We start from the raw sequence: 25,087 nt of genomic DNA on the forward strand, positions 1-25,087 counted from the left end.
TGTCAAACGATTAATCGCGATTAATCGCATCCCAAATAAAAGTTTTTGTTTACATAATATATGAGTGTGTACTGTGTATATTTATTATTTATATATAAATACAAACACATGCATGTATATATTTATATATATAGTTTTTATTAATACAGTTTTATTATTATTTTGAATTTGTTATTTTTCATTTCATTTATATTTTTACATTGTCTTTTTAGTTAAGGTTTTAGTAATTTTTAGTTCTGTCAAATGATTAATCGCGATTAATCGCATCCGAAATAAAAGTTTTTGTTTACATAATATATGAGTGTGTACTGTGTATATTTATTATGTATATATAAATACAAACACATGCATGTATATATTTAGGAAAAATATGTTATGTTTATATATTAAATATATTTATATATAATATGACATTTAATAATATAAACGTATATACATGTAAATATTTTCAAAATATATACTGTATGTGTGTGTATTTATATATACATTATATAAATATACACAGTACACACTCATATATTATGTAAACAAAAACTTTTATTTCGGATGCGATTAATCGCAATTAATCGTTTGACAGCACTAGTAATTTTATGTTTTGTCATTTTTATGTCTATAGAATTTTTATTCATTTTATTTAAACTAAATGAAAATGAGATGTTGGTTTGGCAACTAGCTAAAATTAAATACATTTTTTTATATTTGATTTTATTTCAGTTAAAGTTTATTTTATATCGGGTAATGCTATTGGGTTTTTTTATGGTTTTAGTTTTCGTTAGCTACAATAATGCTGGTATGGGTTTTAAATTTATGAAACAAATAATATATATAAAAAAATCTGAACATTAAAGTTTAGTATAGTACATAGAAGTTGCACTTCTGATGAATTCTCTGATTTTATTGGCTCACATCAGACAAAAAAATCTGCAAGGGTCACAGCATCATTATTAAACTGTGACTTTAGCCGTGCATTAAGTTGTGATGATTTATGGCATCTGTTTTGAATGGTGTTTTGTGCTGTGAATGCACAGGTGCTGAGCTGTCTCCTCTGTCTGAGAATCAAAGAAGTGGAAATGAAGAGAGATACTGAAGATACTGCGCCCAAAAAGAAGTTCATGTCCTTCAAGGAGAAGAGGACTAATTTGTCCAGGATGCAGCGGAAGGTTTGAACTGAGCTGAATGTTATTAACTCTCTCAAGTTACACTGCTATTCAAAAGTCTGGGGTCAGTAAGATGTATTCATGTTTTTGAAAGAAGTGTCTTCTGCTCACCAAGGCTACATTATTTGATGAAATATACAGTAAAAACACTAGCCTAATATTGTGAAATATTATTACAGTTTAAAACAACTGTTTTCTATTTTAATCATTTTTAAATTATAATTTATTCCTGTGATCAAAGCTGAATTTTCAGCATCATTACTCCAGTCTTCAGTGTCACATGATCCTTCAGAAATCATTCTAATCTGCTGATTTACTGCTCAAGAAACATTTCTGATTATTATCAATGATGAAAACAGCGGTGCTGCTTAATATTTTTGTGGAAATGTAATATTTTTTCATGATACATTTGTTGTCAGAATTCTTTAATGAATATAAAGTTCAAATGAACAGCTTTTATTTGAAATATATTTTTTGTTACATTATCATATCATTTGATGCAGCCTTGCATTGGCAAATTCAAGTATTCAATTCTTTAAAAAAAAAAAAAAGTCTTACTGACCTCAAACTTTTGAACAGTAGTGTATATTTAAATATTTTATAATAACCTTTAGGGCTGCACGATTAATCGAATGCGATTGTCATGCGCATTTTGACCGTAATGCCGGTTCTGTAATCAGCAGGAAATCATCATCACGTGCTTTCAGATGGAGCAGAATTCTGTCGAATCGCGATCTCGATTCCATTTCGATTTATCGTGCAGCCCTAATAACCTTCTAATATTTTTATACTTGCAGACAAATCAGTAGTTTTATATAGAATTTTGATTTGATTACATTATCCGTTTCCTCATAAAAATTTACAGTGTTTTTTCAAAATACAGCTTGCTTCAAATCAAATGCTGTGATGTATGAAACGTTTAATGGTCAAGTGCAGCGTTAGAAAGAGTTTGTTAATGAAATCTGTCTTTATATGAAGAATTTTCTGAAATGCCTGTGGAGCAAATGAATGCCAAATATATTTCCTCAAGCTTCTGGAAAAGTGTTATACCTGTTTTGTGACCTTGATCCACCATCGTCTTGTCCTTAACAGTGGAAGAAAGCAGAGGAGAAGCTGCAGAAAGAACTTCTAGAAGCTGAGGCTTCAGAGAGCAAGGAGAAGAAAATTCAATTGGTGAGTGTCACGGAGCTAACCCGTGACCATTTAGGAACTATGGGCACGTACTGTCATAACACACACACACACAGCAGGTAGCATTACACGGTCTGTTTGCCGGCACTGACATCTGTACACAGACTTAGGTAATGCTTGAATTATACGAAGCTTGTGTAGGATGTGTTTGGTGTGTGGTGAGTTAATGTGTGTATTATGTTCATGAGGAAGTCTGTACATGTTCAAGGTGTTGTGTGATTTAGCCATTTAACATAACGTTCTCTTCTGTAAATCAGGGAAAAATGTATGATATAAATTTTTTTGCTCAGAAAAACAAAATTGCAATTAAATTAAACAAACTTTTTCATTTTTAAACAACGACAATTTAAAGCAGTATTACACTTAAACCCTTTTTCGTCTTTGACCCTAATACAAGACATTGCGTTCCTTAAATTTTCTTAAATTTTAAAGTCTTTAAAACATCTTAAATTTACCTTCATAAAACCCGCAGAACCCCTGAAATATTATTGAACATGTTTCCATCCATGTATTTTTATGCCAGTTTTAGGATACTGCATAAAAGAGCACTGGGTGAAATCAAATCACCAAGATCTTTTTTATTCTATAAGAAAATATATGCATAATCTACATTACCAAAACATTTACTGAGTAAATACCTGGATGCGCAACAGAAAACTCATGTGACTGCCTCAACAGATCACGTGTTTGGACTAAGTAACCACAGTGAATTCAAAATTGTGGTGTAGGATTTACTTTGAAAGAATTTTCACTCAGAAATCGCTACTAAATTTCACAAATAATTACAAAGAAACAGCAAGTAACACCGATTCTGAAGCAGAAAGACTGAAGTAAAATGTTCTCCAGTAGTCTTGTCTTATTTAAAAATGTGAAAAATCTTTTTTTTTAATAGTTCAGTGGACTCATCTCATTGCACATTGTCAAAAATCTTCTTTTAGTCACTCTGAAATGACTGAGCCAAAGTCTATGGAAGCTTGGTTTCCACCACAGAATGAAAAATTAAAAAAAAAAAATGTAATTGCTTTTTATGTCACAATTCTGACTTTTTTTCTTGCAGTTCTGTGAATTGCTGTTTACAAACTCAGAATTGTGAGATATAAAGTTGCAGCTGTGAGGGAAAAAAGTTTTTTTTAATTTTGATTCCATGGTGAAAACAAAACAACTGAATTGCAAGATTGTAAAGAGTTCTAATTGTGATGTAAATGCAGAATTGTGAGATGTAAACGAAATTGCATGAAAAAAAAAAAAGTTTATCTCACAATTCTGAGCTATATCTTGCAAATTCTTTCTTTGAACTGTGAGATGAAAAAGTCACAATTTCCTTTTTTTTATTCTGTGGCAAAAATGGGTTTCCATAAAAGTCTGTCATTAAAATGATTTGATATAATTACCTCCCAGAACTGTCTTGCATGCGTTGCTGCGTTTCATCTGTGATCTCTAAGGCTGCAACAAGTAAATATCATGTTGGAAAAAAATTGTCACAGGCTTTTCCGGTTTAACACTTGAGATGTTTTATGCAATATTTCAATTTTTGGATGGAAATAACTATTGTGTGAATCGGCTGCAGGAGGAACGAATGAGGAGACAGCGATCGTGCTGCAGTGTCTGGACGTCATGCTGACCAAACGCAGGAAGCAGGTGACTCTGCAGAGGGCGCAGGGCTTCCTGAAGAGACTGAGCGCGCTCGGTCTGCACCTGCTGCGTGGGCTGTGTGGGCATCCTGGCGGCCAACAGAGCGCTGATGCATGTGAGCCAGTGCTGTTCCTCCTTTCATTACGCTAACGGAGGCCTTCGTGTTTGTGGTTTCTGAGGTGAATGTATGAGTTCTCTGTGTATGTGCTGTTTGTGTAGACCTTCCCTAAGTGTGGCATCCTGCTGGATAATGAAATGCAGGGCAGTGGTGTATTTCTGCCGGAGCTGGATGTGCCTGAATACTGCAACCCTCAGAACACGGCACTGTGGGAGCTTCACTTACTGAAGGTATCAGCCACTCAGTCACTGAACAGAGCCAGATATTAAAGTGCCTATTTATATTATAAGTAGTTGCACCTTACTGTAAGCCGGGTCAAAATTGCATTGTCGAGAGAAAAAAAAGCATTAATCGCATTAGTGTATACATCACATTTTATTACATTTAGAAATACTGTAAAATAAAATGAAATATTTATAAACACTCAGTTTCACTCTACAATAAATTCTTCAAATTTAACAGTATTCAGAACAAGAATAAAGAATATAAGTATAAAATAAACATTAATTATTGTGGCAAGCCTAAATTTATTTACTGAATTTATATAAGCAGAACTGAATCTACAGCCATGTGGAAAATGCACTATACAACAAAAAACTAAAAAAAACAATGTTTTGTTTGCATTAAAAAAAAACAACAACGTATGCTCCAGAAAATATGGCAGATCAGTGGTGCATGAGGTATACAAATCCCTAATAAAGATACAAGATACCCTAATAAAATATCACTCCAGTAATAAATACCCCTTTTCTGTTTTACATGAGTACAAGTACAAAAGTACTCAATTTTCCTAGTTCTTGACAAGTTTAGAGTCAGACATGAAGCGTTCATTGCATTGTTAAATGGAGATTCACTCTCACCGGATCATTGAACCAGTGAGTTGTTCACTTCTGAACAAAAGCAATCAGATTCAGATCAGTCCAGTTCATGAATGAATCGAGTGCGATTTGGGAACTAATGTAAATCAGACAGCACTATTGTCTCCGAGCAGGTGGTGATTTATTTTATTTTTTTAAATAACTGTGAACAATATTGTTTTATTAAATATTGTGGCATTAAAAAGTGTGATATCATGCTTTGCAACATGATAAAGCTTCCCAAAATAAATGTACTTATATAAACAGTAAAAAAAAATACATCGATTATTGTCCATGATTTGCTACTTGTGTCAGAATTTGGTCCATCTGAATCACAACCACACTCATTACATTTCTTACAATTCCCTGTTTAGTATACACCTGCTTTATAAACATGTTTAACTCAAATTATGAATATTACATAATTAATAATTAAGCAATTAATAGTTATAATCAAATAAAAATGTAACAAAACAGCCTTGGGTTCAACATTAGCATGTACTGTTAAATATAAAAGCTCAAATAAACTTTAAAACCTAGAAAGAAAAATTCAAACAACTAGTCAGTTGTTGGATGACTAGCATTCCTGATTCAAATGGCAGCAGCTGCTCCTTTAAGAGACTTTACAAATTATATTAATTTAATTTGTGGTCAGGGTTAGTATTGTTAGAACTAAAACCATAAAGAAAAAATGTTACTTGAAAAACAAACATAACATTAAAAAAAACAAAATACATAAAACTTAAACTTATTTTAGGTCGGCTAGCTGCCAAGGCAACATTTACCGGTATTTAAAATTTTTACTTAAAATAACTAAAACTAATAAATAAAAACAAAAAAACTGTATAGATATTTACTTTAAAAAAAATTCTAAAGCTTTAACTGAAAGTGAAAACAAAATAGAAAAATGAAATCAAATTCAAAATATTAACAAAACTAAAGTAAGAGGTTGTGATCTGTGGTGGTTCTTTCAGAGACACTGTCACCCCATGGTGAGGAAGTTTGCTGCTCAGCAGAAAGTACAGACACAACAGCCTCTTTTATTGGCTCATTTTGATTTTGATCAGTCCAGTTCATGAATGAATCATTGAGTGCGATTTGGGAACTAATGTAAATCAGACAGCACTATTGCGTCTCCGAGCAGGTGGTGATTTATTTTATTTTTTTAAATAACTGTGAACAATATTGTTTTATTAAATACTGTGGCGTTAAAAAGTGTGATATCATGCTTTGCAACATGATAAAGCTTCCCAAAATAAATGTACTTATATAAACAGTAAAAAAAAATACATCGATTATTGTCCATGATTTGCTACTTGTGTCAGAATTTGGTCCATCTGAATCACAACCACACTCATTACATTTCTTACAATTCCCTGTTTAGTATACACCTGCTTTATAAACATGTTTAACTCAAATTATGAATATTACATAATTAATAATTAAGCAATTAATAGTTATAATCAAATAAAAATGTAACAAAACAGCCTTGGGTTCAACATTAGCATGTACTGTTAAATATAAAAGCTCAAATAAACTTTAAAACCTAGAAAGAAAAATTCAAACAACTAGTCAGTTGTTGGATGACTAGCATTCCTGATTCAAATGGCAGCAGCTGCTCCTTTAAGAGACTTTACAAATTATATTAATTTAATTTGTGGTCAGGGTTAGTATTGTTAGAACTAAAACCATAAAGAAAAAATGTTACTTGAAAAACAAACATAACATTAAAAAAACAAAATACATAACTTAAACTTATTTTAGGTCGGCTAGCTGCCAAGGCAACATTTACCAGTATTTAAAATTTTTACTTAAAATAACTAAAACTAATAAATAAAAACAAAAAAACTGTATAGATATTTACTTAAAAAAAAATTCTAAAGCTTTAACTGAAAGTGAAAACAAAATAGAAAAATGAAATCAAATTCAAAATATTAACAAAACTAAAGTAAGAGGTTGTGATCTGTGGTGGTTCTTTCAGAGACACTGTCACCCCATGGTGAGGAAGTTTGCTGCTCAGCAGAAAGTACAGACACAAGTAAAACGACTTCGTTACTGTCCACCACTGAAATTAAGAGCTGAAATGCTGTTTTGTATCCGCTTGTGTAAAATAAATGTTTTATCTCCAAGATACCAGCAATGTCTTTACAGACAATTTAGCACTGGCAGTGATGTAAAAGTATCCGTTTCACCAAACATGGATTTCTCAACAGTTTATTGATGAATGTGGTTGAATCGATTGTTTCGAGTAAACAACCCAATATTTACATCAAAATATTGATACATTCCTAGAGTTTTACGTATGTTGAACTTTCTATTAGTGATGGTTTTCAGCACGTTTTAAACTCCAAACAGACTGAAGTTTTAGATTGATAGTTAATCACCTAAAATAACAGCATCGTGTCACACTTTTGCTTGTTCAAAACAAAGCAATGGTAAATATACACTGAAACGATATTAATGCTGTAGTGGACCACACAAAGTACACTTCAATGGTGCCCACATTCACCACTTAAGTGTCAAAATATTTAATCTCTCTCAAGACGGTGCTAAACATCTAAATTACTAACATTATACATTAATACAGTACAAACAGGCTGGAGGAACATTCATGCCCTCACAAATAAATTAATGCAGATTTCATAATTATGTACTCTCGTTCATATGTACACATCTGGAAAAGTACAGCCAACCTGGGCTATAATGTTCAATAAATTAGGAAAGATTTCACTTCAAGAAAGAAAATGGACCACTTAAAGTTAAAAGCAAAAGAAATGCAGGTCTGCTTTAGGTGATTCAACTGCTATGCAGTGAGTTTAAAAATCACACGTGTATATATATATATATATATATATAATAGCAACATTTAATCTAACACAAAAAGAAAACTGGCATTCAATTACAAAGGTCAAATGGGATATAAACCTCTAAATTGTATTGATTTTAAATTAAAATATTCCAAAACAAGCACTACAGTGCCAGTGAAGATCTTCAGCTCTCCATAAATGCAAGAAACAAAATTGAAATAAATAGTTTAAAAAAAAAAACTTTTTCTAGCTGTAATAAAATAAGGAAATCAGTAACATATATACATTTTTTTTAAAAATCATTTAAAGTGATGTTTCTTCAAATGCTTGTTTTTGTAATACTGTAAATAGATTCGTGGCAGTTTATAGAAAGGTACCCCTCAACATCTTGCATTTTTTGCTGTTGGTCATAAAAATGCAGTCCAGGACGTGTGCAATGAAAGCAATCAAATACAATTAGCTGCTAAAATATGCAGAACAAATCTGTCTTGCATCTTTCTCAACATCTTGTGCACATTTGCTCTGAACTCTAAATAAATCACGCCATATTTACATTCATAAAAGAACTCAAGGTTTAGAAGTAAAAAAAAATTAGTTACACTAATGTGCTGGGAGCATTTTTATGCTTGATTTAATTTCAGCAATCCAAAAAAATGGATGTAAATAAAGTATTAAAAAAAGCTTTCAAAATATCTGGACTAATGTGCAAAACCACAAATAAAAAATGAAATGCATATAAACGCATTCATCACTTGCAGTACTCTTTAAAAAGGAGAAGTATATTCATCTGACATTCAGTAACATGCTGAACTGACTAAACCTATCCTCGACCCCTCAGCAAGCCTAACTCACCCAGGCCACCGTGTTCTGCACGGGACGAGCTCAAACGGCGTCCACTCTCCATCAGGCTGGACTGTATCTCACTCACGTGAGAGTAGTGAACACTAGCGGTGCTGCTCTGGGTCTGGACTCATTTATGCAGCTTCCAGTTCCACAGCAGCGGGAGGGTCCCGGTGGACGGGACAGGGGTGCGATCGCCACACTGGGACACACTGGGCTTTACCGCACACAGTCTCTGAGAACCCAAGCCATCCAGGCCTTCAGCCCCATCGACAGAGACCCTGAAAAGAGACCGACGGGAACATTCATTCTTCCAGCACCACAACGCTTCACGATGAGCCTGAAGTTTCAGTTTTTCCAATGAAAAGAAAAAAAAAACATGATCACAATATTTCTGATGCAGAGTGAAGGTGTTTGTAGAGATGTTTTGTTTAATGAATTTTCTTAATTAAAAAAATATATTTTTATTACATGGTAACTATTTTATTATTACACTACTGTTTAAAGGTTTGAGGTTGGTAAGATTTTTAAATGTTTTTATTGACGTCTCTCATGCTCAGCAAGGCTGCACTTATCTGATCAAAAACCGTAATATTGTAAAATATTATTACAATTTAAATTAACTGTTTTCTGTTTTAATACATTTTGAAATGTAATTTATTCCTGTGATGCAAAGCTGAATTTTCAGCATCGTTGCTCCAGTCTTCAGTGTCAGCTGACATGAATGAACGCGAGGCTGTGAGGAACACGCATGCAGTCTTTTCAGATGTTGTACCTAAGCTCCTAAGGTTTTGTCTAATTTTCACAAGCCATAAATTTGCAAAACAAAAAACACCTTTTTTTTCTGACTGAATGACAAACACCATAGTCCTTAACAGGCTCATATTCATTTGCAGCAAATTGTGTATGGTGTCAACCCTGATTGAGGTCTATTAACTACTACATGCCATTAATCATGTTTTCACTGCTAAAGACATGATGCTCAGTTAATTAAGAACAGTTAATAACACAGTTAAAAAACAGCAATCTCTTTACATTAAACATCAGGTAGCTCTGCTCAACTAGCATTTGGGATACCATACAAAAATCTAACCTTGACTAAATCATACCATTAAAGGAAAAGTTCACCCAAAAATGAAAATTTTCAATGTTCCTTCATCCTAACAGATTTTTTGAGAAATGTAGCATTACATCTCTTTCTCACCAATGGATCCTCTGCAGTGAATGGGTGCCGTCGGAATAAGAGTCCATTTCTTACAAACATGCAGCTTTTCTCTTCACAAGATGTTAACTGATGGACTGGAGTGGTGTGGATTATTGTGATGTTTTTATCAGCTGTTTGACTCTCATTCTGACGGCACCCATTCACTGCAGAGGATCCTTTGGTGAGCAAGTGATGTAATGCTACATTTCTCCAAATCTGTTCCGATTAACAAAATCACATTGTATGGATGAGCACAGTTTCATCAAATTTTCATTTTTGGACTATTCCCTTCAAGACAGTTTTATCCAGGACCCTCTTAGAGTTCAGACTGACTGTATAATCTTAATGTCTGCTGTGTGTTAGTGTCTAGTACCTTGTGGGAGCTCCATGCACTGCACACACACACACTGCACAGCGTTCCTTCACTCCGAGGCCTCTGGCAGAGGCACCATGCTGGGACATGCAGCCTTCTCTTCCTTACTGTGTGTCGGCTCCTGAGCTGCTGGACCGTTCGTGTTCGTGTTCACAGTCAAGCTCCGACTCCGACCCGTCAACTTCCGTAGCTCGCTGGCAAAAGACACGCCCTTGCGCTTGTCCTCACGAGCGATCTGAGGGACGGTTCACGGAAAAAAAAAAAAATGCTATTAACAGACTAAAACATAATGTTTTAAAACATTATAGGCCTTCAGCCTCACATGAATAAGTGTTTACCTGCTCTTTGAGTTTGAGGATGAACTTCCCAGCACCCTTCCAGCGGCTCTGAGCCTGGAACACACACTCGTGGTCCTGCAGCACACGCTGACACTGTTTAGCCGAGGATGATTTCTTTCCACCCGCGTCTTTAGTAACCTCCTCCATCAGGACGTAGTCACATGGGTTAGGGTTGCTCAGGATGCTCAGAGAGTACTTTGCTTTGCTCAGAGTCTACGACAGACAACAGCAGCTTAGATATTGTGATATTAGCATGACAGAGAAGAAATCTTTCAGTGAAGTTGCAGTGATCTTCTGACCTGCTGGATGATGTCCTGGGCGGTGCTGTAACACAGGGCTTTGATGACCGTGTGAGGCTGCTCAGGAGAAACATCATGAACCTGCACGAGGAACGTGTCGTCCTCTCCGCTGCTCACCTCCTCCACCCCCTCCATCACCGTATTCTTCTCATTGATGTTCTGCTATCAGCCAGCAGGGGGAGCAACAGATCAAGAATCAAATGCTGAACGAATAAACAAAAGTAAAGGGTGTGGCTATTTTATGAAGTCTGTATGGGTTACGTTTATGTTGCCTAAATATATTGGAAATCCTTCAGGGTTATTTTTTCGGTTATGTTTTAATCCCAATATCCTATAAATGGGTGTTTCTGTCACATCGCTGGGTGCTTCTAACATAACACTTGCAGTATTTCTTAATAAACTGATTTTCTTTAACCAAAAAAAAATAATGTTTTCTTGGGAATACTGTTTTAATTGGTAGCCAGTTAAGAGTTTTTAGTTCACTTGCCATCTTGTCTTTATATCCTATTAACGGTCAAGTCATTTATGCAAAAACTGTTTTCAACATTTAACAATAATAATAATACATGTGTCTTGAGCATCAAATCAGCATATTAGAATGATTTCTGAAGGATCATGTGTCACTGAAGTAATGTGGAGTAATGGCTGCTGTTAATTCAGCTTTGTATCGCAGGAATAAATTAGATTTAAAAGCATTCAAATAGACAACATTTTATTTAAATTGTAAAAAACATATTTCACAATATGACTATTCTTACTGAATTTTTATTGGTGTGCATAAGAGACTTCAGTTAAAATAAAAATTACCAACAAAACTTTTTGATGGTAGTTTATTCCTCTTTCAAAAGTTCTAAAGTTGAAAAGGAACTGCATAACAGGAATGACCCTTAGAGATGTAATTCAATGAAAGCAAGCACAATCTGGCAAAAGGGTTATACCTCCTCCTTGGTTTTCAGGTACATTCTGCCCACATATCCTTCCTGCGGCTGCCAGCTGTGAGTAACTCTCAGGAGCCGTTCATCATTCGCTAGGGGGCGCTGCTGAGGTGCTCTCTTCGACTCGCTCTTCTCCTTGCACAGAGGCATTTTCTCCTCCATCAGGAAGTAGTTGAAGGAGGTAGTCGGAAATAACTGGCAAGAAAGAGACTATTTAAACGTGTTTATGTGCTGAGGAATGATGAAAATGTGAAGCAGACCAGTAAACACCGGAGTGAACACTACTTCAAGTAGTAATTTGTTCCTAATGAGAGAATGGATGACAATCATTCTCCAAGAGGAGGACGCTTTGGCAACTGGATGAACTTCCAAGGGTTAATCCGAAACATAATTTCAGAACTCATAAAAATAACTTCTCAAGAATTCCAAGAGAACTCTGAATCCCTGATGGCACCACACACAGAATACTTACACTACTTCATCGACAGTAGTTGCACCCTGTCCTCTGGTTCATTGCACTTAACAGTGTTCTGGTGTGTGCTAACCTGTCTAAACTGGCTCGGTTCTGTTGCGCTGACACTTACAGAGTCCAGGAGCTGCTTGGCCGTGGTGTATTCATCAACACACATTACGGTGAAGGGTTCAGGGCCTGGAACTCCATGCACTGTCACTTTGTGCTGCTGGGCGGCGCGTCTTTCCTCCGTGCTGAACAGCTGAGAGGAAAAACGACAACAGAGTTCACATTCCAAAACATATGGCTATTAAACAAAAGAGCAGGTTATTAATATTGTTTCAGAGCTATTAAACAACTCCTGACAGTTTAACTAAATAAAATGATTCAATCACATTGTGTTTACAGTCTGCTGTGTCATGCACCTACTGTATGTTTGCGACGAACACATGCAAGAGAAGATACAACCAAAAAAAACCTTTTAACAACTTTACCCAAGTTTGAGTTAAACTACTACTGCCACAGTAATTTACACACTTTTTTACCTACGATCCTTATAATAATTTTTTTACACGCAAATATACTGTAAAAATTATTTTTGAAGTTGTAAATGAAGATTATTGGAGTACATTTTACAAGAAAATACTATCTGTGTCTTTCTGCTTCAAACTGTCATGTTTACTTCAATATGTTACTGGCTGTTTCTTTTTAATTATTTCTGAAATTTCTGAGAGAGACCCTTATTTCCCCCTGGAACATTTTTCACTTTCTTTCTTTCTTTTTTTTCAGTATTTTTCCAGTAGCATGGCACTTCTGTATACAGTAGCATATCTATGTCTTTATGATTTCCTGTTTTTAACAAAACTAGGCTGCACTGGGATGACAGGGACCGAGGGAGAGGAATGCAGCACATTCCAGAGTTTTAAAAACATTAGAAATATTTGCACAATGTTTTCTCAAACATGCAGTCCACTCCCCTGTGGGACTGTAAGGCACATATAGAGAAATCACGAATGTAAACTGTTTTATTACTGCTTTCTAGTTCCACTACTACATGTAACACAAATATCCTGACAGCTGTGTGGTTTATGAATGCTGTCTCACCACAGACACAGGCAGTGGTCCTCCGGTGGGACTCTCCTCCGTCCTGCGGCTGAAGATGAACAGACTAGAGATCTCCAGAGACTCATTGTGCAGGTTCCTCAACTGCAGGTGTCTGTAGCCTGGAATAATCAACAGAAAGCAAATGAAATACATCAGACAATGTTTTACTCATCAGTAAATGGTCAAATGGAGTAATCTCAAGCTAAATTAATAATATGATGTATATTTTCTATACAATATACAACATATATATCATATATATTATAATATTCTAAAATTCTATATATTCATTGTTTTTAAATGTTTTTAATGAAGTCTCTTCTGCTCACCAAGGGTGCAGTTATGTGCTCAAAAAAACCCAGTAAAAACAGCAATATTGTGAAATAGTATTACAGTTTAAAATAACTTTTATATTGTAATATATTTTAAAATGTAATTTATTCCTGCGATCAAAGCTGAATTTTCAGCATCATTACTCCAGTCTTCAGTGTCACATGATCCTTCAGAAATCATTCTAATCTGCTGATTTGCTGCTCAAGAAACATTTCTGATTATCAATGTTGAAAACAGTTGTGCTACTTAATATCAGTGCAGAAACATTTTAAAATATATTCAAATAGAAAACAATTCTTTTAAATTATAATACTATTTCACAATACTACTGTTTTTACTGTTTCTGATCAAATAAATGCAGCCTTCATGAGCAAAAGAGGCTTCTTTCAAACACCTTTTAAAAAATCTCAGTCACTTCAAACTTTTGAACGGTAGTGTACAGTATGTAAAATGCATATTTTGAAGATCATCTATAAAGCAGGCTGCAGTCGTCGATCAATAATCAGCACAGCAGTAATTACACTATGCTCCTATTAGGAGTTCTTTACCTGGTTTGAGGGTTTTGAGGGGCAGTATCCGCTGAGCGGTGACCTGTGAGCTGTTGTTCTCCACGACAGCAATGCGCAGAAACGCCATATCCTCGAAGTGCACATGAAACTGGAAGTGCTCATTCCACATGGGATTGAGTGTGTTACGGTGTATAGGCTTGGTGCGGAAATGGCAGCTGTCTGCCGGCATGCCCAACACCTCCACTTCCACACAGGGACTTCCGTTCGAGTTCCCCGGACACACATTCTGTCCCGACACAATCTGTGTGCACATGAATTAATTAATGTCTGTTAGATTAGCTAAAAGTAGTTTTGAGTTTCTGACTATGGGATACTTACAGTGAGAGTGTAGAGCGTGGGGGTCATGTTCTCCAGGTCTCGATCCAGAGGGTAAAATTGCTGATAGAGAGGGCAGCTTCGCTCCCACAGGACCGGGGGCTTCAGCACATAACCACAGTGACCAATAGCCTCGAACAGAGCTGCGTTCAGCTGCATGGGCAGATCTAGAGGAGAACATACCAGCCACAAACAAATTATTTTCTCAAGAAAGATTTCTTGAAATAATCTTTAGAATAATGCTTATCACCATATCTGAATATTTATATTTATAGATTAAACATGAGTCCTATCTAGTGAAATGGTACATGAAATAAATGTAAAGTATTATTTAAAATAAAAACTGCTGTTTTCCTGGCATACTACAAAAGCAAATGGTTATATTTAATAATTGATGTATTATTTATTGGTTTAATTTAAATAAAATAGTACATTTAATTAATAATCTCTTAAGGCAATACATGCCAGGTGAATAAGGTAAAAATGTAATAGATATTGCTATACTTCCCCAGTTGATTAAGAATTGCAAATTTTTTTGGTATTACAAGTTTTCTTAAATGTTGTTTAAATGTGAAAATAAGGCATTATCTAATTATATATGCACAAATTTAAACATTGGATAAAGTCGGGTACAAAATTATTTTCATTTTGTTGACATTAGAGTCAAAGGGGATTTCAGGTGTCTTTTTTATCACACCATAAATTAGAATGGATGCAGGTAACAGCCAAAAAAAAACAAACATTCACCATGTTCTTAGGAATAAATGTTATATAAATTAGTCAAATGATATACGAACAAACCCCTCTTCAGAATATAGATAGGAAACAAAACTGTAAAGTTTGGTGCATGTAAGTGGTGTGTAGTGGAGATTTCTGGCCCAGTGCAATCATTTTGAGAAAACAGCTTTTAAAAATATGCATCATAATTAATGCAAATAGATAAAGTGCAATAAAATAAACCTTTAAAAGTGTATTTTTGGATGTTTTTTTCCCCCCACTAATATGACAACTTCAGGAAAACACTATAAAAATGGCCCGACTGATCTATCAGCGTGGTCAATATATCAGTCTATCACTATCATTTACACTGATTTAATTCCTGTCCTGATGAATCTCGGCTGAGCAGCAGATCTCACTATTTACCATCAGTCTGATAGTTGAGGGCAACCAGCTGGATTCCGTGCAGCCAGAAGATGAGAGGATTGGGGTTGGCGGAGTCGATGCGTGTGGCTGCAGGGTACGTGCGGAGCAGCTGGCAGCTGGTGTGCTGGATGAGCTTCTGGGAGTAGCGGCGACACAGACGCTTTGCAGCGTTCTCGTTGACAGAGGAGATATGGTAGCATCTGGGTGTGCGGATGATGGAGCTGAGAGAGGTGCTCGGGCTCAGTGTCAACGATGTTTGTTCCTCCCAGTTCATCCGAATGCCCTCCAGACTGGCTGCAGAAGAACCAAAAACACTGATTTGATATTAAGTTGCTATTGCAACTCGAAAGGACCTACAATTTCTTTCACAGAAACTGTTTAAAAGTGAAACTAAGCACTATGAGATAGTTAAATAAATATCTTATGTGAGGCTGAGTCACATCAACGATTTGGCAAAGAGACAAAAGCAGAATCAGAGCACGTTTAGAGAAGGGGAAAGTCTGCAACTACAAACATATCAAGCAGGCTTTGGGTTTTGCATATGGTTGTTTAAAGGGGTCATATGATGCGATTTCAATTTATCCTTTCTCTTTGGAGTGTTACAAGCTCTTGGTGCATAAAGAAGATCTGTAGCCCTCCGGACGCTCTTTCGTCGAATCCGCCGGCCACGCCATTCTCAAGCCTGCCGCCTCTGCTCACTCTAGCCCTCCGGCCTCTTTTTAGCAACATCATATGACCCCTTTAAGGAATAGTTCACTTATAAAAAGAAAAACAAAAAAAAAACCTTGTTCAAAACTTGAATGACTGACTTATTTTGAAAAAAAAAAAATTTAAGAAATAAATATATTAGTTTTCTAATTTTAGAGTTGTAATGTAAAATAAAAACAGATTAAGAAAATATATTATTATTATTACTATTATTATACAGTGAAATACATTAGAATGTTTTTTGCATTTTTTATCTTTTACTTCATCCAGTTCTCTTTTTGTTTTCTAAACATTTTACAAACAATTCAGCACATGGGTGAACTGTCTGAATGAATCAAACTGAATTGTAAACAATTCAGACCTTTTTGACTGAATAGTTGAAAAGAGTGATTCATTCATTAATCTGGCATCACTAGTTCTTATTCTAAATAGCTGATGGAAAACACACGAGATGATTGCTGAAATATTATCAGGGAAAATGGTTCTCAGGTTGGTATACTGTATTCTCTATTATCTGTAATTATCTGTAATATTTTCCCACACAGCAGTATTTTGTGCCACAGTAAAAAGGGTCTACTGACGCCCCTGCGACTGAGGCTTTCAAGCTGCATAAAGCAATATAAAAGAATCATAAAGCTGACCTATAGGATTCAAGCTTGTAATCTTTCATTCATTGCAAATGCATGAAAAAGAGCAACATTCTCAGTCAGATTTGGAATGTCATGAGGACGAGTAAATGCTGACAGGATTTTCAATTTAGGGTGAACTATCCCTTTGATAAAAATAAACTGCTAAAAAAAATAGATGCACTTCTCTTAGGATGGTAGGAAGCTATCAGTTTAAGATTCAAATCAAAGAACCACTTGCCTTCCAAAAGTGCTTCTTACTCAAAAAGCACATGTTTGTTTTCTCATACAGTCAGTCACTGGAAATATTCTGCAGAAAGGCATTTTTATGTGCTTTCGAGGGACTTCAGTATAATGGAAAACTTGAGAGCCCTTTTCCCATGGGTGCTCTAAGTGGGTGTTCTATTTCCTGCGTGCCCTGTGCACAGTTCCGTGCAAAAACCGAGGCGGCCATACCTTTCCCTGGAGCTCGGACCAACGTCACAGTCTCCCCGGGGCTTCCGCGAGCAGGAGCGCTGCCAAAGATGGATTTCCGGCTTTTTCTGTCTTTTCCCCTTCCAGAGCCTGATGGGGAGAGGGTGGAGAGGCCTAGTTCCCACGCACACAAACAAACACATATGTAAGGTCACGGCTGCAGGGTATATGCTCCTCCAGAACTCAAGAGCTTGTTACTGTTTGTTTGTTCGAGACTCGCCTCTGGGACCATTACAGTTTCCAGTAGAGCCAAACACCTGAATCTAATTTACCCACCCCTTTTGACAAATTCAGCTAATTCTGCAGCAGTTTACATTAGCCTTGTAGCACAAATAAGCAAAAGACGAAGTAATGCTTATTGTAAATTTAAACTGCAGATTTAAACTGCTACTTAGAATGAAGCTTGATAGACTACATTTGTAAAGATGTAGCTTCCCCAACACCATTTAGTCATCCATCAGGAGGTTGCATCTACTTTGCTAGTCAACATATTAGGTCTTTGTCAGTCAGTTGTGGACTGCGTGCACAAATCACTTTATATGCGAACCACACAAAAATCTTATGAAATTAATTTTTCTCCAAAAATGAAAATTAATTTTATTTAAAAATTAATTCATGAATCAATTATATTCAATAATCAACACTCAAATAAAAACTGACTTGTATATAAACATTTACATTGAACATGAGGTAATTTTTATATCGTTGCTGAAATATAAACATTTAAAAGATGTTTGTAATAAAAGCTTGCTATGGACATTGAATGGCTTTGCATAATATATGTGTGTACTGTGTATATTTATTATGCATATATAAATACACAAACAAACATGTATATATTTTACAAATATTTACATGTATATATATATATATTTATATTCATATATAATTAATATTATATATAAATATAAGTATATATTATGTAAACAAAAACTTTTATTTTGGATGCGATTAATCATGATTAATCGTTTGACAGCACTACTTTCCAGATAAATGTTATGTTATGTGACATTGTTCACAAGCTCTTTTATTGACATCTTTACGTTTATTAATGACATGATAGATTTCAGCAAGTTGAGTTGTTTCTTTCAACATGCTGTACCTTCTGATGTTCATGTATGTTTTCTGTTTTATTAAATATTACGTGGGCACATGAATTGAAAAAAAAATGTGCATGGATAAAAAATTTATAAATACTGCAATATGCCATAAAAATTTAAATGAGAATTGTCAATTATGACTTCATGGTAACTTTAAGTCTTTGATGTGAAACGCCCAGTCAGTTTGTCAATCATGAGCAATGTTCTGATATCCTAACATCTAGAAACCCCATCTAATGGGCCTTTATTTGATTGTGATCACAGTAGCAGTCATTCGGTAGGTGTGCAACCCACAGACACTGTCAGGACGTCACTGGAGTCCAAGATTTATCACAAAACAAACATGTATATATTTTACAAATATTTACATGTATATATATATATATTTATATTCATATATAATTAATATTATATATAAATATAAGTATATATTATGTAAACAAAAACTTTTATTTTGGATGCGATTAATCATGATTAATCGTTTGACAGCACTACTTTCCAGATAAATGTTATGTTATGTGACATTGTTCACAAGCTCTTTTATTGACATCTTTACGTTTATTAATGACATGATAGATTTCAGCAAGTTGAGTTGTTTCTTTCAACATGCTGTACCTTCTGATGTTCATGTATGTTTTCTGCAATAACTAAGAGTAGGTTATTGTGATTACTGGATAGGAAGCATGCTATAAATACTGTTAAGTAAAGTTTTGGTCATGCATCAACTCAAAACAGCATATTGTGTGCACTAAATAGACACTGATACAGTCAAAATGCACCATAATTTTGACCAAAACGGAAATTATTTCAGCCAAACCCATTAATTTATTTTTGCCCAAATATCTCAGGGTGTCTCAGAGGCGGACAGAACTTTAAGCTTTTCTCACTGTGCTCGTGTAATAACGAGATGAGATGTAAACCTGGGAATTTAATAGCCTGACAGTAGATGACCAGATCAGATAGCTCTTGAGCGATCTGTCTGCTCTCCTTCTCATTCTGGGGCAGGTAGAACTCCTCTCCTAGTTCCATGTCAAACATCTGCAAGGGCACAAAAGAACAACCATCACAGAAGTATTCATGTAGAAAGGAACTCAAATGTTCATCGTTACAGTTCTGTACAGACCTTTCCTTTGCTTCCCGCTTTCTTGAACCGCTTGGGCATCTCATCATTGGACTCATACTGAAGTTTCTCAGTGGATGACTTGCCTTCGGGTTTGTCATCCAGAATATTGTCTGCAAAAAAAAAAGAAAAAGATTAAGAAACCTCTCTAGATAAACCCAAAGAGAAATTTCTTCAGCCAAAACATGTGATTTACACACACACACAAAAAAGAACAATCTAAATACAAAATTAACAAAAACTTCGCAAAGCACATAAAGGTGAAGCAGTCATATTTAAAAGTCAGTCACACAGTTTTAAAACTACATGCGGTAAATGTAAATGATGATAGAGTTTGCATTTTGGGGTGAACTATCCCTTTAAAATCTGAAAGTAAATGGAAATTGTGGAAGTTTTTCTTCTCTATTGTGACGTATATCCAAGTGACATGTAGGGCGGTACTTGATTTTGTCCATCGGGAATTGATTTGCTCGGTTGATCATTTAAGTGACAGGTTAGGGATTATTGTACCATCTTCAAGTTGGATGAGAAGAGATGTCATTGTGAGGGGTAGAGGATGTTAATGTTTTTTATTAAATATTACGTGGGCACATGAATTGAAAAAAAAATGTGCATGGATAAAAAATTTATAAATACTGCAATATGCCATAAAAATTTAAATGAGAATTGTCAATTATGACTTCATGGTAACTTTAAGTCTTTGATGTGAAACGCCCAGTCAGTTTTGTCAATCATGAGCAATGTTTGATTATCCTAACATCTAGAAACCCCATCTAGTGGGCCTTTATTTGATTGTGATCACAGTAGCAGTCATTCTGTAGGTGTGCAACCCACAGACACTGTCAGGACGTCACTGGAGTCCAAGATTTATCACAAAGGGTATTAATTGGTCATCCGCTGAAGTCACACAAAGCAATCAAAGATTTGCATTTTACCTTATGACGAAACAAATCTCATATGATTTTTGTCGAGCCATTTTCAAAACACCAAGGACTGGAAGCGAACGTTGAAGCAAGTTTGGGTAGTTTTGTTTATACACTGTACCACCCACCGTTGTACTCAAAAACACTGATTTATTCATGGCAGAAGCAGACAGCACAGACCTGATGGGCCTCAGACATAAGCACCATTGTTCTGCTTTGATTTTCTCTGCTTTGCATCCAAGCAATAACATCAGAGTCAACACACCAGCAGCATATAGCAGTAAGAGCGACACACGGTATCTCGGCACACATTTACATGGGCAGTTGACATGACATGTACGTCTACTGTCCTCAATTTTTATAATTTGGCTGGACAGAAAAGAATAGAAATTTTGTCCACAAACATACAATTATCTACCAAAATTTTACTTTTCCACCAAATTTTTGCAAATAAAATGCAGAAATTGCACTGTGGTGACCAATGCACTGGTATATATGCATTATCTAATTGGAGTCTCCCAATTTTCACAAATGACTGGTTTAATTATCTTACAAATTTGAGGGGGGAAAAGCCTAATGCCAAATGCAAGTTTTTAAGCCTAAAGTGTTAAACCGTATTTTAAACCATGTCCATTTGTCAACTACCCACATACACTCACACACAATACATTTACCTTCCTGGCCATAAGAGGCTGTGGAAGCATTGAGGACATCAGCTAAGAAAAAGGAGAAAAAAAAGAGGGAAGGGAATGAAAGAAAGGAGAGGGAGTGGAAAAAGGTCAGCATGCTACAGAGTGAAGGTGCCACCGTGAGAACAGTAAAAGACCCTGAGAGAGTTAGTGAACAGAACAAAAAATTCCACTATTCCAATAATTGCTGTCCATTCGAGTTATAAGACTAAAGAGAATAAAGGACACACCGGCTTGAGTAATGCAAAGTATGCTTACCATCAGATAATGACTCATAATCATAGTCATACTCTTCTTCCTCCTCTTCTTCTTCGTCATTGTTTCCCAGGGATGTTCCACTGACTGTGCCGTTGTTGGCCTGGGCCTGCATGTGAGCCAGCTGATGTGCCTTTTGAAAAAGGAAAAGTTCACAAAAAAGTTCCAAAACTTTTCAACTATTCATTCTTGATTTGTTAAATGGAATCTTCATGGACTCAATCAAAGTTGTTGATACTAAAAATGTTTAACAGTTAGTCAAGACCACATTAAAGCTGTGCAGATTTCCACAGAATTGGAAAGTCTGTCATTCACACAATTCCACACATTCCCTACCCTTTGCATGTTTGTTTATTAAATATTTTGGTTAATTTGATTGTGCTTTCCAATATGAGTGTAGTACTTCCATCTCAGTTAAGGACATTTTAAAATGTTTAAACGCATTCATGCAATCAGTGCAGATCAGTCAAGTCAATTTTATTTGTATAGCGCTTTTCACAGTATACAAAGCAGTTTCACAAAAGCTCATACTGTTGTCTATAATGCGTTAACAAATTTAGGGCTGGTTGATATGGCGATATATATATATATATATATAACAATGGTATAAATTATCTCTAAATTTAGAATTAGCTATATTATATGTATTTTGTGTAGCAGATATATCGGTGTCTCAGGCACACAGGCCTTACCTTAGGTGTACGAAGATAAAAATTATGAAAAAAATCCCCAGATTACAACAGGACCTAGTCAGGACATTTAAACAAAAAAAGAGCTAGCCAAATTTGCCTGATTATGTGGCTGCTACAATTCGATAAACTGTGCACAAACCAGACTTGAAAATCAAGAACCGATTTCAATAGTCTTGAAATTTGTTTTGTATTGTCCCCATACATCTAGGTATTTTTTCCTCTCATCTACCTTTTGTTTGAGAATGTCCACTGGAGCCTGGTGAGCTTTCAGCTTCTTATTTTTCAGTAGGATCTTCCCTCGGAGATGCAGGGGAGACGGAAGCAAAGGCTCATCCGCAAAATCACTCTCAAACAGGAACTTGGTCACCAGCTTCTCACCAAACACCGTCTGAAGAGCAAAATAAACAATGTTTACTTTCCACAAGAAACGGCCAAACAAGAAGGTTGAACTGGGTTCCATTTAATTCATCTGATGGATTCAAAGTATTCTGATTTAGTGTAAAAATTCAAGTACCTTAAAAATCTCAGCCATTTTGCGTTGCTGTGGTAAAGAGCAGTGGTTTTCGATTGACAGAATCACAGGCATCTCTGAGTTCACAAACGCTGAACGATTGATGGCCTCGACAACATCCTACAGGCCACAAGAGCATTTACGTCAATGGAAAACATACATAAAATCAACAGAAGTCTCTTCATGTACTGATTTTTAACAGACCTTGAAGGGAATCTTAGTAGTAAGAGTGTGTCCATGGTAAATAACAGGCATGCCGTCGTCCCCGTCCCAGCAGTCCAACTCAACGCTACGACAGCCCTGCAGCAACACCTGCGGCAGAACCAATAAATCAAACATGAACTCAATAAACACCTGCAGGCATCATTCACGTGCTATGGTTTCAGCTACATTCTCTTGCAGGTGACTTCAACAGGACGGCATGTGAAGCAGCGATCGTCAAGCATATTTATGGAGTGCATTGTGAAATGTGTTTTGCCCTGGATCAGGTTCAGGATAAAGAGAGAAGCTCTGCTGAAGATGTACCTGGCTGTAGAGCTCCACTGAAGACTCTCCTTTCAGCTGATGGCCCGTGAGGTACGTGTTATGAGAGGACTCGATGTAATAGTACGAGAGCGGATACTGGAGCTCATCCAGATTCACTTGAGACTCCTCGTTTTTAGAGGCAAAGTTGTCCTTGTCCATTAGAAACCTTCGAGAGGTAGATTAACTTTCGGTCATGTAGCAGAGATTATATGAATACTGCAGATTATCCAAATCTGCCAAAGTATTGTGTTTCCGAAACTGCTGGTCCAAATTATTTTGTCAAAAAAGTTTAATAAAACCAAACCTGGCAAATCCTTCAAAGGACATCCACCCCATCTGACGCATGTTTGAAGAAGGCTCAAATTTCTAAAGAAACAAAAAACAAATTAAATATTATTACATTGGCATGCATATCATTAGATGTCTCAAAGTGATTTATGAGCTGGTGAGACGTTAATATTGAACTGTCAGTCAACGACTCTTATTCTTAATAAAGGAAGAATCAATTGTGCATGTTGTTAACGGTAAATAATGACCCACCGTTGAGATCTTTAAAACCGTGCCAAACCCTTGACAGCACTCTGACAGAAATTTATGCAATTTTCTTTTCTGACAATAAGACTTCACATAAATAACATGAGGAGGAATGTTGGTCAAGACAAAGTTTGAATGTTGGCTTGAAAATGTCTTTTCAATGTTTAAAACAACTTCAACAAGGTTACCATCTGACGCATGTTTGAAGAAGGCTCAAATTTCTAAAGAAACAAAAAACAAATTAAATATTATTACATTGGCATGCATATCATTAGATGTCTCAAAGTGATTTATGAGCTGGTGAGACGTTAATATTGAACTGTCAGTCAACGACTCTTATTCTTAATAAAGGAAGAATCAATTGTGCATGTTGTTAACGGTAAATAATGACCCACCGTTGAGATCTTTAAAACCGTGCCAAACCCTTGACAGCACTCTGACAGAAATTTATGCAATTTTCTTTTCTGACAATAAGACTTCACATAAATAACATGAGGAGGAATGTTGGTCAAGACAAAGTTTGAATGTTGGCTTGAAAATGTCTTTTCAATGTTTAAAACAACTTCAACAAGGTTAGACAGACAAGACTGATAGATTAATGGTGCCAAGTTTAGTGGATATATTTTTGAAAGGACAGAAAAATAATTTATGTTTTTCCTGTAGTCTTCTGTAATATTTTTTAAAGGGGTCATATGATGTTGCTAAACAGAACATTATTTTGTGTATTTGGTGTAATGAAATGTGTTTATGCGGTTTAAGGTTCAAAAAACACATTATTTTCCACATACTGTACATTATTGTTTCTCCTCTATGCCCCGCCTTTCTGAAATGCGTCGATTTTTACAAAGCTCATTGGTCTGAAAAGCGAGGTGTGCTCTGATTGGCCAGCTATCCAGTGCGTTGTGATTGGCCGAATACCTCAAGCGTGTGACGGAAATGTTATGCACCTACCATACTGTGATGCCCTGTCCGGCCGGAGCGACGAGACAAAAACATTAAAACCCATTATAAACGAGGCATTTGTTGCATCCAGTGGGGACATAATTACGGATTATAATGATTTATACTGATTTTTTACGTGTTGCATCACGCCGCGAAACATAAAACCATGTCTGCATTTGTGATCGGAGAAATGTCAAACAACAAGTGCTACTCTACACTGCTCAAAACTCGCGTTTGAATCGTCAGTGGCAAATCCTTTATATATAAAAAACGTACTTATACAGGCTGTGAGTCAGAACAGCCGGCATTGTAGTCTAATCTC

At 35.7% G+C, this 25,087-nt stretch overlaps 1 protein-coding gene and 1 pseudogene across 1 annotated transcript in view; one reads left to right on the forward strand and one right to left on the reverse strand.

Moving 5' to 3' along the window:
• The window catches only part of LOC107708879 (nucleolar complex protein 3 homolog), a 14,928-nt pseudogene extending 5,962 nt beyond the window's left edge, over positions 1–8,966 (forward strand).
• Positions 8,009–25,087, reverse strand: part of LOC107708880 (1-phosphatidylinositol 4,5-bisphosphate phosphodiesterase epsilon-1-like) — a 77,135-nt gene continuing 60,056 nt past the window's right edge. The window contains exons 14-33 of the mRNA XM_016513245.1: positions 23,594–23,655; positions 23,290–23,455; positions 22,969–23,076; positions 22,768–22,884; positions 22,483–22,641; positions 21,565–21,694; positions 21,292–21,333; positions 19,698–19,807; positions 19,495–19,612; positions 17,457–17,588; positions 15,667–15,960; positions 14,527–14,690; positions 14,188–14,449; positions 13,307–13,425; positions 12,336–12,464; positions 11,755–11,946; positions 10,817–10,978; positions 10,518–10,730; positions 10,180–10,414; positions 8,009–8,883 (exon numbers count right to left, since the gene is read on the reverse strand). Of these exons, the coding sequence (XP_016368731.1) occupies positions 10,229–10,414; positions 10,518–10,730; positions 10,817–10,978; positions 11,755–11,946; positions 12,336–12,464; positions 13,307–13,425; positions 14,188–14,449; positions 14,527–14,690; positions 15,667–15,960; positions 17,457–17,588; positions 19,495–19,612; positions 19,698–19,807; positions 21,292–21,333; positions 21,565–21,694; positions 22,483–22,641; positions 22,768–22,884; positions 22,969–23,076; positions 23,290–23,455; positions 23,594–23,655 (2,865 nt within the window). The 3' untranslated portion in view covers positions 8,009–8,883; positions 10,180–10,228. The remainder of the gene's footprint in view (positions 8,884–10,179; positions 10,415–10,517; positions 10,731–10,816; positions 10,979–11,754; positions 11,947–12,335; positions 12,465–13,306; positions 13,426–14,187; positions 14,450–14,526; positions 14,691–15,666; positions 15,961–17,456; positions 17,589–19,494; positions 19,613–19,697; positions 19,808–21,291; positions 21,334–21,564; positions 21,695–22,482; positions 22,642–22,767; positions 22,885–22,968; positions 23,077–23,289; positions 23,456–23,593; positions 23,656–25,087) is intronic.

This window comes from Sinocyclocheilus rhinocerous, unplaced genomic scaffold, assembly GCF_001515625.1.
Source record: "Sinocyclocheilus rhinocerous isolate Xijiao unplaced genomic scaffold, SAMN03320098_v1.1 scaffold24, whole genome shotgun sequence".
Lineage (NCBI taxonomy): Eukaryota > Metazoa > Chordata > Actinopteri > Cypriniformes > Cyprinidae > Sinocyclocheilus > Sinocyclocheilus rhinocerous.